General features: G+C 40.3%; 1 protein-coding gene across 3 annotated transcripts in view; it reads right to left on the reverse strand.

Moving 5' to 3' along the window:
* Positions 1–6,211: 6,211 nt before the first annotated feature.
* LOC121921814 (zinc finger protein 11-like) overlaps positions 6,212–20,590 on the reverse strand; it is a 14,567-nt gene continuing 188 nt past the window's right edge. The window contains exons 1-5 of one of the 3 annotated variants that reach the window (XM_042450395.1): positions 18,037–18,259; positions 16,948–17,032; positions 12,571–12,697; positions 11,301–11,408; positions 6,212–9,426 (exon numbers count right to left, since the gene is read on the reverse strand). In XM_042450395.1, coding sequence (XP_042306329.1) covers positions 6,629–9,426; positions 11,301–11,408; positions 12,571–12,697; positions 16,948–17,031 — 3,117 coding nt within the window. In that variant the 5' untranslated portion in view covers position 17,032; positions 18,037–18,259 and the 3' untranslated portion in view covers positions 6,212–6,628. Of the gene's footprint in view, positions 9,430–11,300; positions 11,409–12,570; positions 12,698–16,947; positions 17,033–18,036; positions 18,260–20,590 lie in introns of those variants that run through there. The other 2 variants (XM_042450393.1, XM_042450394.1) reach the window with 2 other exon arrangements.

The following is a 20,590-nucleotide window of genomic DNA, read 5'->3' on the forward strand; positions in this document are numbered from 1 at the left end:
AGAGATATTGGTCCAAAACACACTGCAGAAATAATCCAGTTTGAGATCACTAACTGCCCTGGCTCTGTACTAGGGAATCCTGGAAATTGTAGTTCATTGTGGCACCAGAGTTCTCTGACAGCGAAGGCTTACAAAACTACAGTTTCTAAAATTCCCTAGATGCAAAGGGATCTTGCAGCACCTTTGAGACTAACTGAGCAAAAGAAGTTGTAGCACCAGCTTTCATAGACTTGGTCTACACTCCATGCATCTGAGGAAGAAAGCCAAGTCTACAAAAGCTGATGCTACAATGTATTTTGCTTAGTTATACTTAAATAAGTAACTAAATAACAGACTTGAGTACTGAATTAAGTAACCAAGTAACTAAATAACTGACCTAACTCAATTCCTTCTTTGGATATTTTTAAGCAGGCTGAGTGGCTATCTCTTGGGGTGCTTTGATTGTGAGTTCCTGCATGGCAGTGGGTTGGGCTGGGTGGCCCTTGGAGTCCCTTCCAACTCTGTGATTTTATGATAGGGAATACAGGTCATTATTTTTCTCAGCTTGCCCTTGGTTTTCCCCTTTTCCAGTCCTAGCCTCCCACGAGCCTAAAATCATCAAAAAAAAAAACATTAACACGTATGACGTCTCTCAGGGCAAGTGTATCCAATCTGTTACGTTCTGTATTTTATTTTAGATTTTAGGTTATTTTGTACTCAAGTTTATATTGCTGATCCTTGTTTTATGGGGAATTCTCATTTTAATCTCACTGCCTTTTCTCTTTTGTTGCTTAATGTAGTCATGTTAGCAAAGATGCTACGGAGTACCTTACGAGGGAGGCGATTGCCATGCTAAAAAATACAAGTGCAGGTGACTAAAAATAAATGGGGAATGTGGAAAACTCACTGTGATCCTTGAGATAACCTTTAGAAAATAAAGCTCTCCAACTAGAAATACAGTGGACCCTTGTTATATGCTGGGGTTTGGTTCCAAGATCCCCCATGGATAACAAAATCCATGGATGCTCAAGTCCCATTAAATATAATGGCATAGCAAAATGGTGTCCCTCATAAAAAATGGAAAATCAAGGCTTGATATTTGAAATATATACTTTTTTTGAACACTTTAAAACTGTGGATGCTTGAATCTGTGTAGAAGAAGGGCCAACTGTACTAAATTCTGAAAATGCTGCAACCTTTCAAAGAAAACACTATATTGTTTGTGTAAAGGCCTTGGCCTCGGACTTTCTTGGTGAAGTGTCAATTCACTTTGTTGAGACATCATGAGGCTCGGGTCCTTCCACTCATTGATTATCACAATGGCTGCATCTGCACTGCAGAAATAATCCAGTTTGACACCGCTTTAAGTGCTGTGGCCCAACGCTAGGAAATTCTGGGAATGGTAGCTTGTTGGGGTGCCAACAAACTACCATTCCCAGAATTCCCTAGCATTGAGCCATGGCTACTTAAAGCAGTATCAAACTGGGTTATTTCTGCAGTGCAGATGCAGCCAACATCTCCCCCTCTTCCTCCCAATCCCTCCCTTCTCCTGGTTTGCCCTTCTGTAGGAATTGTGTATGCGCGTATGTTTTAAAGTAGTTGGATGTCGTAGGTGGCTGCCTTTATTATGCATGGTTGCTTTGAGACTGTATACCTATTTTAGTGTATTGGCAAAATGTTCTGCAAATAAAGAATAATGGAATGATCATTTTCTCCCCAGATGTGACAATCTGGCCTCTTCTGTCCCTGTGCTTCAAAAGGGGGGAATGTCACACGCAGTGTGGCATAGTGGTTTGAGTGTCGGATAGGACTCTGGAGACCAGGGTTCAACTCCCGGCTCAGTCACAAAGCCCACTGGGTGACCTTGGGCAAATCTCACTCTTTCAGCCTCAGAAGATGAAAATGTCAAGAAACTTGCCAAGAAAACTGTGTGATAGTTTCATCATAAAGTTAGAAATGACTTGAAGGTACGCAACAACAACAATGTGACAGTGCCACTGAGAACAGTGAGATGTAGTGCTATGAGTGTCGGAGACCAGGTTTCAATCTCCACTCAAACCCACTGGATGACACCTTGGGTGTGTCACACAATCTCAGCCCCAGAAAACTGCATGATAGGGTTGCCATAAGTCGGAAATGACTTGAAGGCACACAAAAACAACACGGTGATGGCTATAAATCCAAGTCCCATTTCCTTGGGAGACTGGGAAAGTTCCTTTTTAGGATTCCAAGTCTGGATCCCATACCAAGTGGGTAAAGTGTATGTTGAATGCACATGGGTCCAAAGCATTTAGAGGAGGGTACAATGCAAAATATCTTTATTTACTTTAGTAAAATGCCTCTTATAGGACTGTGGCCACAGGCTTATGGACCTCAGGGTCTGTGTGTGGCCTCTCGACCCCAGGAGGGATGTTTTTTTAACCCTTTTAGCAGTAGTTTGGGCATATCATGAGAATAATAGAATCATAGAGTTGGAAGAGACCGCAAGGGCCACCCAGTCCAACCCCCTGCTATGCAGGAACTCTCAATCAAAACATCCCTGACAGATGGCCACCCAGCCTCTCTCTGCTTAAAGACCTCCAAAGAAGGAGACTCCACCACCCTCCAAGGGAGTTTGTTCCACTGTTGAACAGCCCTTACTGTCAGGAAGTTCCTCCTAATGTTGAGGTGGAATCTCTTTTCCTGGAGCTTCCATCCATTGCTCCATTGGATCCTATTCTCTGGAGCAGCAGAAAACAAGCCAGCTCCCTCCTCAATATGACATCTCTTCAAGTATTTAAACAGGGCTATCATATCACCTCTTAACCTTCTCTTCTCCAGGCTAAACATCCCTAGCTCTTTAAGTCATTCCTCATAGGGCATGGTTCCAGACCCTTCACCATTTTAGTCACCCTCCTTTGGACATGCTCCAGTTTCTCAATGTCCTTTTTGAATTGTGGTGCCTAGAACTGGACACAGTATTCCAGGTGGGGCCTGACCAAAGCAGAATATATTGGCACTATTACTTCTCTTGATCTAGACACTACTGCATTGCACTGTTGACTCATGTTCAACTTGTGGTCTACTTGGACTCCTAGATCCCTTTCACGCATAGTTTCATTCAGCCAGGTGTCCCCCATCCTATATCTCTGCATTTTATTTTTCTGCCCTAAGTGCAATACCTTACATTTCTCCATGTTGAAATTCATTTTGTTAGCTTTGGCCCAGCTTTCTAGTCTATTCATGTCATTTTGAATCTTGATCCTGTCCTCTGGGGTATTAGCTATTCCTCCTAATTTGGTATCATCTGCGAATTTGATAAGTATGCTCCTAATTCTGTCATCCAGGTCATTGATAAAGATGTTGAATAGCACCGGTCCCAGGACAGAGCCCCATGGGACCGCACTGGTCACTTCTCTCCAGGTTGAAAAAGAGCCATTGTTGAGCACCCTTTGCATTCGGCTGGTCAACCAATTACAAATCCATGTAACAGTTACTTTGTCTAGCCCACATTTTACAAGTTTGTTTGCAAGAATGTCATGGGAAACCTTGTCAAAGGCCTTACTGAAATCAAGATATACTATATCCACAGCATTCCCTTCATCTACCAAGCTGGTAATTTTATCAAAGAAAGAGATCAGATTTGTCTGGCATGACTTGTTTCTCTGAAACCCATGTTGACTTTTTGTGATTATGGCATTGCCTTCTAGATGTTCACAGACTCTCTGTTTAATGATCTGCTCCAGAATCTTTCCTAGTACTGATGTCAGACTAACTGGACGATAATTGTTGGGATCCTCTTTCCCCCCCTTTTTGAAGAAGGGGACAACATTTGCCCTCCTCCAGCCGGCTGGCACTTCTCCTGTTCTCCAGGAGTCCTCAAAGATTATTGCCAATGGCTCCGATATTACATTTATAAATCTCCAGGACCAGTTCATCTGGTCCTGGAGACTTAAATTCATTTAGATTAACAAGGTATTCCTGTACTATCTCTTTACTTATTCTGTGCTGAAATTCCCCTATTCTGTCCTCTGCTTCATTATCCTCAGGTTGAGCACCCTTTGCTTTTTCTGAGAAGACTGAGGCAAAGAAGGTGTTGAGTAATTCTGCCTTTTCTGTCCTCTGTTAGCATTTTGCCATCTTCTCCATGCAGTGGCCCTACTGTTTCCCTCTTTTTCCTTTTGTTGCAGACATATCCAATAAAGCCCTTTTTGTTGTTCTTAACCTCTCTAGCAAGCTTGAGTTCATTCTGCGCTTTAGCTTTTCTGACTTTATCCCTACACATGTCCGCTATTTGTTTGAATTCCCCTTTGGTGATTTTCCCATTTCTTATACATGTTCTGTTTAAAACTTAGCTCAGTTGAAAGTTCCTTAGTAATCCATCCTGGTTTCTTGACACATCTCCCATTTTTCTTCTTCATTGGAAATATTTTAAACTGTGCCTTCAGTATTTCCCTGTTGAACAGCTCCCTTCAGTCTTGAACTCCCTTCTCTTTTAGTATTTCTGACCATGGGATCACCCCCAGTATTTCTCTAAGTTTACTAAAATCTGCTCTCCTAAAGTCTAGAATGTCTGTCTGACTATGCCTGGCTTTCACTGTACAACTAACTCCAGGAGAACATGATCACTCCTACCTAAAGATCTCACCACTTGCACCCCATTAACCAAGTCATCCTTGTTGGTTAGGATCAGATCTAAAATAGCTGATCCTCTTGTTGCCTCTTCCACCTTTTGGACCATGAAATTGTTTTTCAGGCAAGTGAGGAATTTGCTAGACTTTGAGGATTCAGCTGAGTTTGACGTAGCTTATTAGAAAAGATAGTAATGCTTGGTAAGATGAAAACCAGTAGGAAAAGTGGAAAACTGCATTACAGGCGGATGGACTTGGTCAAGGAAGCCATGGTTGCCTTCAGTTTGCAAGACCTGAGCATTTGATGACAGGGTTGGCCGGAGGTCTCTCATTCACAGGGTCACCATAAATACAAAACAATTTGACATTGTTGGATTCCTATTGATTATTTAGTCCAATATTTGTTTATTTAGCATTTATACTTTGCATAGTGGTTGCCATTCTCAGCCTTGTTACAATCGCCTCCGATAGCTTTCGTAGCTTTCCCATGGCCACTGGCATTCATTCATAAAAGAGTCTTGCATCAATCCAAATTTCTAACACAGGTTGAGTATCCTCTCAAGTGAACCAGAGAAGAATTATGTTATACTGTCCAAAGAAATATACAAGAAGAAGAATAAGAACCTAGGTCCTGTGGTCTCTGGTAATGCAAGAATGGGTCTCAAATATCACAAAAATCCTTTAGAAAACAACTGATTGTTGTGAGAAACCTGATGGGGAATGAAATCCTTTGGAGCTTCCAGAGAGTGGACAAGCGGGAGAGAAATTGGCAACTACTCTGTATGCTGACTACTCTGCATGTAAGACTGTAAGATTTGTTTGAGGGAATTTATACATTACTGTGCATGTTGTAAGATTTGTTTGTGGAAATTTACACATTGCTCTGAGTGTTGTAAGATTTGTTTGTGGGAATTTACACATTACTCTGCATGTTGTAAGATTTGTTTGTGGGAATTTACACATTACTCTGTGTGTTGTAAGATTTGTTTGTGGGAATTTACACATTACTCTGTGTGTTGTAAGATTTGTTTGTGGGAATTTACACTTGTACTGCAGTCTCTGTGGAAGACCCTCAACTGAAACACATTTGGCTGGAAATGATGGTGGATGTGACTCACAAGTTTCTTCTCACATTCAACATTAGGAGGAACCTCCTGAATGTACGAGTTCTTTGACAGTTGAACACATTCCCTTGGTGAGTGGTGGAGTCTGGAGGTTTTTAAACAGATACAGGATGGCCATCTGTCAGGGGCGCTTTGATTGTGAGTTCCTGCATGGCAGGGGGTTGGACTGGATGGCCCTTGGGGTCTCTTCCAACTCTATGATCCTACTTTTAAAAACCTAAGACAGAATCCTACATGACCTTTCACTCAACATAAATTTGTGTGCGCTTAACGTAGTAACAGAGGCACTAGAAAATCCAGTTACTGAATTGCAAAGGGTCATAACGGCGCATTGACAAGAGTGCCTAATTTCCTTTATTCCTGTTACGTATCAATCCTTTGCCGGATTTGCTGCATAGTTTACACAATAGCAACCCTCAATTGGATACTGACATTGTGCATCTTTGTGATTCTATTTCCTGCCAATGCACAGCCACATACAAGCACGCAAGACTCCAACAGGATCCCGGACATGTTTATTAAAAGCATTTTTAAAAAGTGAAACATTAACCAGATTCAGAAGACACTTTGGTACACTTCTCCATGGCCTCTTCATTCATTCTAGGAATCATGGCTACACATTATCACATTTATATCATACCTTCCTCCTCAAATAGAACCTAATACCACGTATAATTTTTTTTAAAGTACAGGTTGAGTCTCCTTCATCCAGAACTCCAAAATCCGAAATATAAAAAATCTAAAATTGTCCACATAGTGGCTGCGGAAGTGACACCTTTGCTTTCTGATGCAAACTTTGCATCTTCAGGGAAATTGATAGGGTTGTTGTTTTCCTGAAGGTTTTCTTCCAGTGTGGATGCTCTGGTAGTTGTGAGGCTTGAGTTGTATGCAAAACCTCTGCCACTTTCCAAACAGTTATGGGGTTTCTCTCCTGTGGATCTTCTGGTGTCTATGAAGGCCTGCCATTTTGGCAAAGTGTTTCCCACACTTCAAGCATTTATGGGGTTTTTTCCCTCCAGTATGCCTTTTCTGGTGTCTCACAAAAGTTGATTTTTGTGTGAAACATTTGCCACATTCCAAGCATTCATAGGGTTTCTCTCCTTTATGGATCCTCTGGTGTACTCGAAGGATTGAATTGCTGACAAAACATTTGCCACACTCCAAACATTTATATGGTTTCTCTCCCGTGTGAATTCTGTTGTGTAACTGAAGCGTTGAACTAATGGAAAAACATTTACCACAATCCAGGCACTTATAGGGTTTCTCTCCTGTATGAATTCTCTGGTGTCTCTCAAGGCATACTTTTTGGGAAAAATATTTCCCACACTCCGTGCATAAGAAGGGCTTTTCTCCTCTGTGGATTCTCTGATGGATTATTAACAGTGATTCAGAAGCAAAATGTCTGCCACATTCCATACACATGTAGGGCTTCTGATTATTAGAATGGGTTTTTTTATGGTTACAAAAACTGTCGCTCCGGGCAAAACATTTCCCACACACCAAGCATTTATAGGGTCTCTCTCCAGTATGGAGTCTCTGGTGCCCTTTAAAGCTATACAGAGACGAAAATGATCTTCCACAGTCCAAACATTTGTATGGTTTCTCTCCTATGTGGATTTTATTGTGACTAATAAGGTGTCCTCTAGTAAGAAAAGATTTCCCACATTCAAAGCATCTGTACGGTTTTTCTCCTGTGTGGATTCTCTGATGACGCTGAAGGGTGTGCTTTAGAGGAAAGGATCTCCCACACTCCTCGCACTCATAGGGTCTCTCTCCTGTATGGGTTGTCTGGTGGACTACAAGAGCCGACTTCATAGGAAAACCCCTGCGAGATTCCACATATTTATACGGTCTTTCTCCAGTGTGGACCATCTGATGCCTCTGAAGATTACATTTTCTTTGGAAACATTTTCCACATTCTGAGCACTGATAGGGTTTCTCCCCAGTGTGAGTTCTCTGATGTTGCAGAAGATAGGATTTGAAGGAGAAACATCTGCCACAATCCAAACACTTGTGGGGCTCTTCTCTGTGAGTTTTCTGATGTTTCAGAAGGCCTGAAGGCCAGCGGAAACATTTCCCACACTCAAAACATTTATGGGCTTTTACTTCCATCCTCTGAGAGGCTTTTACTCCCGTATGAATCACTTGATGACTTCGAAGTTTTGAATGTGCAACAAAACATTTACCACAATCCAAGCATTTATGGGGCTTTTCTCCTGTGTGAATGGCCTGATGACGCAACATACTGCTTTTTGCGTAAAAACCTTTCCCACATTCAAAACATTTATGGGGTCTCTCTCCTGTATGAATTTTTTTATGAAACTCAAGTCGGCACTTATAAGCAAATGTTTCTCCACAATCCGGACACTTGTGCGGTTTCTCTCCAGTATGGATTCTCTTATGAATAATCAAGTATGAACTATCAGCAAAGCATTTCCCACATTCCTCACATTTGTAAGGCCTTTCTTTTGTGTGGATTTTTCGGTGTGCATTAAAACAGCTTGCCTGAGCAAAGCACTTCCCACACTCCAAGCATTTGTATGGCCTTTCTCCAGTGTGGAGCACCTGGTGTGCCTTAAGGTGCTGCTTCATCATAAAACATTTGTCACACTCCGCACACTTGTATGGTCTCTCTCCCGTATGAACCCTCTGATGAACTACAAGTTGTGCTTGCCGAACAAAACTTTTTTCACATTCCATGCATTTATGGGCTCTCTCTCCTGTATGCACTTTCTGGTGCTCCACAAGCCCTGAACGTAGAAGAAAACGTTTTTTGCACTTGGACCATTCATGATGCTTCACTCCTGTGTGGATTTTCTCATGTTGCACAAGACTCTTTTTATCCGTAAAACTTTTCCCACATGTCAAACACTTGTATGGTCTCTCTCCTCTGTGAGTTTTCTGATGGGTTGCTAGTGAGGACATCTCAGCAAATGATTTTCCACACTCCAAGCATTTATGGACTCTTTTTTTTCTCTGAACTCTCTTGTGACTCCTAAGTTGTACTTTCTGAGGAAAACCTTTCCCACGCTGCTGGGATTTAGGGAATTTCTCTCCTGTGTGAATTCTCTTATGGATCACAAGGACTGACCATAAACCAAATGACTTGCCACACTCTGGGCATTGGTAGGGCCTTTTCCCATTATGAATCAGCTTATGGTTCACAATTTGTTGCCATCCAGAAAAACACAGCCCACAGACGTGGCATTTGTAGGATTTTTCTCCTGCATGGGCTCTTTGGTGCTTACAAAGCTGTGAGTTCTGAGAAAACCATTTCCCACACTTCAGACATTTGTAAGATTTCTCTCTGGTGTGGTTTCTTTGATGGATGACAAGGTGTGTTCCCTTAGCAAAACGTTTCCCACACTCCCAACATCTGTAAAGCCTACTTTTTGTATGGACTCTTGAATGACTCACAAAATCTGAGACTCGAAGAAAGGACATTCTACATTCTGAGCAACTATATGATGTATATTTCTTATGGATTTTCTGGTGAATCAAAAGGATAGAGGGATGAGTAAATGATTTTTCACACTCAGAGCAGCTGTGGGGTCTTCTTCTTTTCTGAGGCTCTTGAGGGCTTCTGACTTTTGGACTTTCCCCACAATCAGAGGACTTCTCTCTTGTATGGCGTCTCTGGTGTGCAACAAGAGACAATCTGAGGGTAAAACCTCGCCTACACTCAGGACAGATGTGTGTTTTCCTAGAATTCCCTGCTGGAGGAGAGAAGAAGAAAGGGGGAACATCAGAAAGTAGACTAGATGTTATATAAACACAGAACAGTAACAGTTCCATCTCTCGTCTTGTGCCCATTTCCCAAATTAGACAGTGCTACCTTCACTATGGAAAGAGGGCAGCTTTGGCAAGATGCCCACAGTGAAAATTGCTCTTCTTTCTACAGTGGGCACTTTTTCCCCTCTTTCTCTGGTCCCAGGTTGCTGAGAGGACTACTCAGGGAGAAAGTTCAAGTGGGTTGAGCAGACAGAGATACCCAATACCCACTGTTGTTGCTGTAGTTGTTGTGTACCTTCAAGTGAAGTATGACTCATGGCAACCCTATCCTAAAGTTTCCTTGGCAAGATTTATTTTGACAAAATTTGCCACTGCCTTCCTCTGAAGCTGAGAGAAGGTGACTGGCCCAAAGACACCCAGTGGGTTTCCATGGCTGAACCAGAATTCAACTCTTGGTCTCTCAGGGCCCTAGTCCAACACTGGCTCTACTATTGTTATTATAATCATTACTCCACCTTTTCCCAAAAACCTCAACGCAAGGTGGCCTACAAATTAAATACACAATAGTTAAAACATACCAAAAAAATCCACATTAAAAGTTAAATTAAACTACATGTCAAGTCTCTCTTATCTGAAATGCTTGGGACCTGGAGTGTTTTGGATTTCAGATTGTTGTGGATTTTGGAATTCAGTGGGCCCTTGGTATCTGCTGGAGTTTGGTTCCAGGATCCCTCATGGATAACAAAATCCATGGATACTCGAGTCCCATTAAATACAGTGGCATAGTAAAATGTTGTCCCTTATATAAAATGAAAAATCAAGACTTGCTATTTGGAATTTATACTTTTTGGGAACGCTTGAATCCATGGATAAAAATATCCTGTAAATAAGAAAGGCTGGATGTATTTGCATATACATAATGAAATATCTTGGAGATGGGACTCACGTTTAAACATAAAATTCATTTTATCTTTTGTATACACCTTATAAACATATCCTGAAGGTAATTTTCCACATAATATTTGTAATGATTTTATGTATGAAACCAAGTTTGCATCAGAAAGTCAAGATGACACTTTCTCAGCCACCGTGGTGTAGTAGGATAAGAGGATAAGAGGAGAATTACTGGATAGGGCTCAGAAGTCTATTGAAGCCAATGCTCTCTTTTCAAAATGAAGAAGAGCATTTCAACATTATACAGGTTGAGTCTTCCTTATACAGAATTCAGAAATCTGAAATACTCTAAAAGCCAACACTTTTTTTCATGGGCAGCTGAGATAGTGACATTTTTGTTTCTGATGGTTCAACATATATAAACTTTGTTCAATGGACAAAATGATTCAATGGACAAAACTGCTGTTTATAAAATTATCTTCAGGCTCTGTGTAGAAGGTATATATGAGACTTAAATTAACTTTTGTGCTTAGACTTGAGTCCCATCTCCAAGATATTGTGTACCTACAGACAAATATAGGTATTCTGAAGTCCACCTACCCCCCTGCCCCAAATTTCAAAACACTTCTGGTCCCAAACATTTCAGATAAGGGAGAGCCAACATATGGTACATTTCCTGTCTTTCAGAGTGATGTGACTGAACATATTGCTCCACCATTTCTCACCCAGAGAGAGTGTATGTGTGTGTTGTGTGCCTTCAAGTCATTTCCAACTTATGGCAACCCTATCCTGGGGTTTTCTTGGCAAGGTCTGTTGGGAGGAAGTATGCCATTGCCTTTTCCTGAGAGAGTGTGAATTAAGCTCACCCAGTGAGTTTCATGGCCAAGCTGAAAATTGAACCCTGGTCTCCAGAATTGTCGTCCAGAGAGAAACCCAAATGAAGTCTATGCTTGACCCTGACCTGAGCTGTTCTGTGACTCAGTGGCCTCTGCTCCATCTGACGCCTGAAGATCAGGAGGCCATGGCCCTTCCTCTTGCTCTAGCTGGGAAACAAGGTCAGGTTTGGGAGCTGGCATTCCCATGTGGCGGAAAAAAAGAGAAAGAACAGGGAATCATTAGAAGGAACACATTGTACATGAAAATTCAGCACATTCTGCCTAATGGATAGGTGGAATAGTTTTATTGTAATTTGAATTATAGTGGACCCTCCACATTCTCTAGCGTTAGAGGCACAGCACTTGACCTTTTTCATTTGTTGTCTGATTATTTTTATCTAATTCTATCTTGTATTATTATTTTTATAGGTATTTTGTAGAATGTATGCCATTGGCAGGTTTCATTTTTATCGATTTTATTGTTTGTATGGACAGCGCTGTGTAAATCTACAGCGCTACATAAATAAAGTATAATAGTAATAATAATAAACAGTCAAAGCTGGAAATGCGGAAGACCAACTGTACGACATATTTCTTCTGGAGGGCAATTGAGGACCACCAAAATGGTGAAAGGTCTGGGAACCTTTCGCTATGAGGATCAGTTTAGGAATCCCACCAACAGAGTGGCCCTAGCTCTTTCCTATGAACCAAAAGTCCATCCTTCAAATTTGCTTTTCTCTCTGTGGCTTTAGGTAGTCCTTTGGTTCAGGATCAGCTGGATTAAGCTGGGTTGGTTTACTTTAACCCACATCATTTTTTAAATTATTTTTTAAAATTGATTATTCATTTATTAAAAAGAAGTATGACTAGTATTACTATTTTCCAATCCTCTTCCTGGAACAACCATGATTGTTTGAACTTAAACATTTCAACTTGAACAATATATTGGCAGTCCTTATTAGACTGGTATCCAGCATCAGCTACTTCTTTTTAACCCCTTTATTTTATAGAGCAAGAAATTTTGGCTGTTCGGAAACAAATCCTTTGGTTAACATTTGTTCTACTAAAAGAACAGCACTTTGTAGTTTTATTACATATAATCTACACATAATGAGATTCAACAGGTATAAGCAGTAAAAAAAAACTTGGTGTTTTATTGAAAGGCATAAATCATATCAAATCCTAATAATATTGGATTGTTAATGTTAGAAAGAATTAAAACATCACTGATCAAGCTTTCTAATACATAGAATAATGTTTCACAATATTAATATAATAAAAAAGATTGGGAAGAGGAGGAATGAGTAGAGCCTCCACATCTTGCCCTGCCCCACGGCTTGAGAACCACTGCCTTACCCAATGAGGCCACATTCTCATAATTCTCCATCATGGTCGCCGTGTACAAGAGTCTTTGGTTCAGGTCCAGAAGAGCCCATTCCTCTTCCGTGAAATAGACAGCCACATCCTCAAAGGTCGCTGGACCCTGTAAGAGCAAAAAATCAACAACGCCCTTGCTCAGTCTCTGTTACCTCCTGTCAAGTCTTACCTGGAGAAGGCCTCCTCGGATGAAGGGGAAGAGGTGAGCCAGGCACTCTTTTTATTTATATATTTATTGTATATACTGGACTCATGTATAAGTCGATCTCACGTATAAGTCTAGAGCATGTTTTGGGACCAAAATTATGGATTTTGATATGACCCATGGATAACTCTAGGGTAAAACTTAGGGGCATGTAACAAAGGATCTCAATGATAAAGCAAAGGAAAACAATGCAAAAAAACCTTATAAAATCCCAGCAGACATAACTTTGTGCTCGCTTTAAAGGCTGGATGAATGAGAGAACAGAGGGAGGCCAGTGCTGCCAGGACAAATCACACTGTTTCTTTTCACCAGGGGATGGTTCCCTTTTTCAAACATGAGAATTAAATTACCAGTACCTGCATTGATCCATGGATACATCAACTCAGGTGTTTTGGGTTTCAATTTTTTGACCTAAATATCTAGACTTATACATGAGTACAGTATATATATACAAATCCAATAACATCCAAACTATGATACCTTTATTGGGCCAACCAAAATGCACAATTACATGTTGCAAGCTTTCAAAGGCATACTGGTTTCTTCATCAGGCAAACAGGAGAAAGAAATTGAAAATGTTAGTCATAGGCCTGCATTTTCCCTATCTATCTAAGGAGGGGGAAAGAGAATGATTTTTTTTCCATCACAAAGGAGTTATCTGCTTCCTATAAATGACCCCAGTGCTTCTTTTGCTTAAGGATTAGGCTAGACTGGCATGTCCTGGTCAAAGATTAGTTTGGCCACTGATAAGAAACTTCTGCAGCCCTATATCTGTAACCCCTGAACACAGCATTTTCATCCCTCATTCTGAGGCACCCGGGCATATTCTGCTTTTCTGCAAATAAACTATGAATCCTTTTCAAACAACACTCAGCCCTAAGTCAGTTTCTCTGCCTCCAAGGCTGTCTCTTTTTGAGAGTGTGAGCTGACAGGTCAGCATTCTGGACACAGCATTCTGGACAAGTTTCTGAACAGTTTCCAAAGGCAGCTCCATGTAGAGCGTGATACAGCAGTCTAAACGGGATGTAATCAAGACATGTGTCACCGTAGCCAGAACTAGTGTCTCAAGGAATGGGCACAACTGGCACATTAGCTTTAAATGTGCAAATGCACAGCCCAATCTATCCTAGATTAACATAGTTATTCAAAGATATAGCTGTGTTAGTCTGTAGAATCAGTATGTAGAGAGATCTTGTAGCACCTTTGAGACTGATGCATCTGAGGAAGTAGACTGAAGACTATGAAACCTCATGCCGCCAACTTCTTTATTTCAGTTAGCCTCAAAGGTTCTACAAGATCTCTCTACATACTAACATGGCTATGTCTCTGATTTACAGATGGATAGACTCGATCAATGAAGCCCCAGCCCAGTCTGCAACGCCTGGCAAGGGCAAGGTGACTTGGAGGTCTCTCATTAATTTGCTGTCGTGCAACTTCAAGTCATTTCCAACTGATGGCAACCTTAAGGCAAACCTATCCTGGAGTTTTCTTGGCATGTTTCTTCAGTGCAGGGTTCTCATAATTATGAGTTGCCATTGCCATTCTCTGAGGCTGAGAGTGTGTAACTTGCTCAAGATCTCCCAGTGGGTTTCACGGCCAAACTAGGATTCTAACTCTGGTCTCCATAATTCCTCTGCAAAAATTTTGTAATATCTCGCTATAATGCCACCAGGCCCTGGCAATTCCCCTGATTTACACTGTTTGATAGCCTCCATTACCTCCATTTTTGTTGTAGATTTGTCTAACTCCTCTTTCTGTTCTTCCGTTATTTTCCAAATTTCTTTACTATCTAAATATTTACTCAAAACAAAACTATCTACGGATTGTTCTTGATATAACTCAGAATAAAATTCATAAAATTTTTCCATAATATTGTCTTGTGAAGTATATATCACTTTTCTTTTATTTCTGTGATGTATCTCTTTTCTCATTCTTTTCTCAATCTGTGGGCGAGTGACTTCCCAGGCTTGTTTGCGTGCTCAAAATTATCTTGTTTTACTATTTTCAGTTTTTCCCCCATTTCACTTATTACTTCTCTCTCCTATTGTAGCCAAGGGTCCGTTTCGGGGAATTTATTATTATTGTTATTAGCTCAAATATTGCAAGAGGAGGGCCTGCTACGACGGCCCTGAAGAATCTCCTCCCATTGTGTATACGGAGTAGACCAGGGGATCCCAATAAATGGAGCTGAGACAGACTTCTAAAATTAATATCCAATTTATTTATAAGGGGAAAAACACATACGATTCACTAGCATACACACACTCATACAAGGCTTGGGAAATCAAGAGTGGAAATAGGGAATAGTTCAAGGCAGTACTAGGGCTATACTTACTCCAGTAGGCTTCTTCAGGAGTCCAAATGGAATATGATGATGTTGGCATGAGGCTCAGCCATAGAATGACTGGGCAGGAATCAGGAGTCAGGAGCCAGGTCAGGGTTCAAAGAGACAGAGCTTGCCCCTGAAATCCAGACTGGCCCAGTGAACAGGCAAATCTGATGATACTTATAGGCCAAATCTTGCTTCTGCCAAAGGTGCTTGATGGTGAGAACAAAAGGTGTTTGGTTGCTTGGGCTTTGTAAACAAAGGCTTTGCTTTGTCTTGTTGAGGCAAAGTGGTCTGACAACAATCAGGGGGAGAAGGTAGAGGAGTTAAGTTAATGACTGGCTCATCAAGTGTGAGACCTAAACCAAAAAGATTTTATTCTTGATGGTTTTTCTTTTAGCAACTCCCAAACCTCTCTGTGGGGAATTTCCAAAGTGTGGCTTCTCAGGGGTCTTATGAGGCTGGCTCATCTGCCTACCTGACCCACTGCTTCCAGGACTATGGCTGTTGGCCTGGCAAGTCAGTTTGGGGTCATGAAGAAACTCCACACACACTCCAAAATTTATTAAAATCCATATGTGGTAACACTATGGCTTCTGCAACAATTTTGCCTCTTCAGTTACCTTTTTATTTCCTGGATGTCTTTTCAGATCCTCTTCTTTTTCCTTTTAGTGCATTAGAAATTTCCATCATTTTCTTTTTCTCGCCTTCTGCCGAATTATATTTTTTGGAGTAAAAAAACCTCTGGGAACTGTTTTGCTGGCACCCCAAACAATTGCTAATTTCACTTCTTGATATATAATTTCTTTTTTAAAAAAATTAATTGTTTCTTTTGCTTTGTTCACCACTTTCTCGTGCTTCAACAACTCCTCATTCAATTTCCAACTCAACATTTTCTGAGGTTCCTTCAACTTCAATGACAAAATTGGGTTGTGGTTCGACATAATTCTATTTTGAATCTCCATGTTTCTCAAATTTTTAGTTAGTGTTTTAGAAATGAAGAATAAATCTATCCACAACAGGGACTCAAGCCTTTCGGAAAAGGTATAAGTCTTTTCCTGGTTATACAAATACCTCCACGCCTCTATTACTGATAGATCTTCCGTCATTCTAAAAAAGGATCTGGGAAGTTTACCCTGTTTTTCTTTAAGGGGCTGTACAGACCACCCCTTTTAGTGCTGGATCGGGGCAATGGCAACTACATGCTGCGGTCCCAATCTCACCTTTCCATGGCGCAAAAAGGAGCTGGAAAAAGTGGCTATTTTTTGTACCCCAGAAAGGGCAACATAGCCACCGGCGCTGTGTCTTTTCGGGGCTCCTTTTGGTGCTGTGTTAGAGGAACACCATGCACTATGTGGCACAGCGCGCAGTGTCACATCAGTCTGGAGGCAAAGTCAGGGCATGCATCATACAAATTCCACGCCCCGAATCTGACCGTAGGCTGGCCTTAATGACCGGTCTGTATAGCCCCTAATACTTTTGTCTGCTTTCCTCTCCATCCTTCTTTCCAGAACTCTCTTGAAATCACCCATTTTCGTATTCTATCTCTATTATTCTATCCTATACAGTCGGCCCTTCTTATACACGGATTTTTAATACACGGATTCAAACATACATGGTTTTAAAGTGTTCAAAAAAAGTATAAATTTCAAATATCAAACCTTGATTTTCCATTTTTTATAAAGGACACAATTTTGCTATGCCATTATATTTAATGGGACTTGAGCATAAACGGATTTTGTTATACACGGGGGATCTTGGAACCAAACCTCAGCGTATAACAAGGGTCCGCTGTACCTCCTTACATTTATCTACAATTTCTAACCTGAGCTGGTTTTGCCTCCGTGCTTTTTCTTTTCTCTCTTTTCTTCTGCCTTCCTCTTCGGGACGATCTGGCTCGACCTGCCATTCTGCAGAGATAAGGAAAAATATAACTATCTTATCAGCATCCTCTCAGCCTCACAAACCATTGCTTCCTCCCCTCTCCCAGCAGCAGACGCTTTGGCAATGGAGCATAGGAAGGGAATGGAAAGGCTCGGATCTTGGGAATTTTTTTTCTTTTTGCGGGACTACACCTCCCAGAAATTCTCATCAGCAAGGGCCAAAACACACTGCAGAAATAATCCAGTTTGAGACTGGTTTAACTCCCCTGGTGCAGTGCTAAGAAATCCTGGGAACTGTACTTTGTAGTGGCACCAGAGCTCCCTGGAAGAGAAGGCTAAATGCCTCTCACAAAACTACAGTTTCCATAATTACCTGTCATTAACCCAAGGCAGTCTCAACATGGATCATTTCTGCAGACCTTGGAAAACTACAAATCCCAGGATCCCATAGTAATGGAGCTACAGCACTTAAAGTGGTGTCAAACTGCATTATTTCTGCAGTGTAGATGCCCCCTAAGAACTCTAAATAACCGCTCCCTGAACTACAAGTCCCAGGGATGGAGCTGCAGCACTTAAAAGTGCCATTTGTAATTGCTGTTGTATTATACTAATATAAATATAATATAAAACAATATATATTTATATTTATAAAATATAAATATAATATATATACTAATATATTACATATATATATATATATATATATTAGTATATATATAATAGTATATATATTAGTTTAATACCCCTGCGTCGAAATAATACAGTGTGACACCACTTTTAAGTGCCATTTGTTATTGTTGCTGTATTATAGTAATATAAATATAATATAAAACAATATATATTTATAAATATATTATAAATATACATTTTATAGAATATAAATATAATAAATATAACGTAATATATATATTATGCTGATATATTACTAGTGCAGATCCCAGAGGGCTCCATAAAAAAATGGGAACTGCAGTACAGAGCCACGTGGCCACCACCTACTTCTCTTGCAAGGCTCCTCTGCCTTTAAAAGTTACCTGGAGCCCTAATGACCAATGAATATTGGGGAGCTGGGTAGGAATGGGGCTCCCCCAGATGAACTTCTGCCCTTCCTGCTGCTGCTGCTGCTCCAAGGATCAGGGGAAGAGGCACTCCTGGGGAAATGGCTGACTGCTGCCCACTGAGAGGGAAGAGTGAGTCCAGCGTTCCCAGGGCAGCAGGACACAGCCCTGCATTCCTTGGCTTAAAAGGAGTAGGCACTGCAATGGTTAAAGCCAGAGAGAATGGAATCCTAGAGCGGACGCTGGAGGACGAGCAGGAGGAGAAGAGGGTGGGGGACCCACGTCCGGTGCACAGGAGTGCAACATTTATTGACTTCCCCCAGATCAATCAGCTCTACAAGAATGGTTCCGGGATAGATAGATAGATAGACAGACAGACAGACAAACAACAACATATACAACAACAAAAACAAATGGCCCTTAAAAGTCTTGTCAAACTATATATATTATATTATATATTATATTAATATTATTATTAATACAACAATAACAAATGGCCCTTGTCGTGTCAAACTGTATACAGTATTAAATATATTTTATGTTATATTTATATTAGTATTAGTAATATATTAGTATAATATATATTATATTATATTTATTATATTTATATTCTATAAATTTTATATTTATAATGTATTTATAAATATAAATATATTATTTTATATTCTATTTCTATTAGTATAACACAGCAACATTAACAAATGGCACTTAAAAGTGGTGTCACACTGTATTATTTTGACATGGGTATTATACTAATATATATACTAATATATATTGTGTGTGTATATATATATATAATATTTATAAATATAAATATATATTATTTTATATTTTATTTATATTTTTATTACATAACAACAATAACAAATGGCACTTAAAAGTGGTGTCAAACTATTATTTTCACACAGGGATATTATACTAATAACATATACTGCATTATCTTATGTTTATTATATTTATATAATATATATTTATATTATATTTATAAATATAAATATTTATTTTTCTATCATATTTATATTAGTATAATACCCCCGTGTCAAAATAATAGTTTGACACCACTTTTAAGTGCCATGTTATTGTTATTTATTCATTTATCTTTTTTAAAATGTATTTTATTCTTTTAATAGCTATCTGTTTTAACATTCTAATAATTTCATTCTTTTTTAATGCACCTCTTTTCTATGTCTTTAATTGTATTGTTCTTTTAATGAGTCCCAGTTCAGGGAAGAGAGTGGGATACAAATAAATATAATAATATAAATATTAAACATTAAAATGATTAAAATAACTTGTTGTGTTTCTTCAAGTTGTTTCTGACTTATGGCGACCCTATCATGGAGTTTTCTTGGCAATATTCCTCTGAGGCTGAGAGAGTGGGTTTCATTGCTGAACTCGAGTCATAGGCTGCATCCACACTGCAGAAATAACCCAGTTTGACACCATTTCTACTGGCATGGCTCAATGCTATAGAATTCTGGGAATTGTAGTTTGTTGTGGCACCTGAGCTCTGACAGAGAAGGCTCAGTGTCTCACAAAACAACCGTTCCCAAAATTCCATAGCATGGAGCCACGACAGTTAAAGTGCTATAAAACTGCATTATTTCTGCAGTGCAGGTTCACTTTACACCTGCATCTGAGAAAGCAGACCTAAGAGAGAACAGGAAATAAGTACAAGAAGGGAATTATTTAGTCCTTCAGATGCTGGATTCACATATCCCAGCAGCCCCAGACAGGATAGTCAAAAGATGAGGGATGCTAGGTGCTGCACTGCAAAAGTCTGGGGGCTTCTCTTTCTGTATGTAAAAACATCTGATATTAAACTCCTCTTAGCATCTTCTCCCTTTTTAGAGTCTGGGAAGTGGCTGGAGTGTTAGTCAAAGCATCTGCCATGGACCTTGAAACAGTGGTACATGCTCTGGTAACCTCTAGATTGGATTTCTGCAATGCGCTCTACATGGGGCAACCCTTATACCAAACCCGGAAGCTACAGCTGGTACAGAATATGGCAGCCAGGCTGATCACTGGTACTTCCAGGACCAGCTATATTACATCTGTGCAAAAAGACCTGCATTGGCTGCCTATTCGCTTCTGGGCACAGTATAAGGTGTTGCTGATTACCTATAAAGCCCTATATGGCTTGGGCCCAGGATACCTGAAGGACCACCTCTCCCCATACATTCCGCCCCGCACCCTCAGAACTTCTGGGCAGCAATTACTTAGGGTTCCAGGGGCCAGGCTTACCTCCACAATGAGGAGGACGTATTCCATCGCTGCCCCGGCCCTTTGGAACACGCTGCCCACAGAGCTCCACTCGGCCACCTCCCTGGCTCAGTTCAGAAGGGATTTAAAAACCTTCTTATTCCAAGCTGCATTCCCCGAATGAAGTTCCAGCTGGCCTTCCTCCCTCTTTTGTTGGCAAGATGGTTGGCTGATGGGGTTTTTTAATTCGTTTTTAATATGTGTATTTTGTGTATCTTACTGTACTTGCTATGTGTATTTTGTTGTGTTTTACTGTACAGTATTTGAT

Source organism: Sceloporus undulatus, chromosome 2 (genome assembly GCF_019175285.1).
Source record: "Sceloporus undulatus isolate JIND9_A2432 ecotype Alabama chromosome 2, SceUnd_v1.1, whole genome shotgun sequence".
Lineage (NCBI taxonomy): Eukaryota > Metazoa > Chordata > Lepidosauria > Squamata > Phrynosomatidae > Sceloporus > Sceloporus undulatus.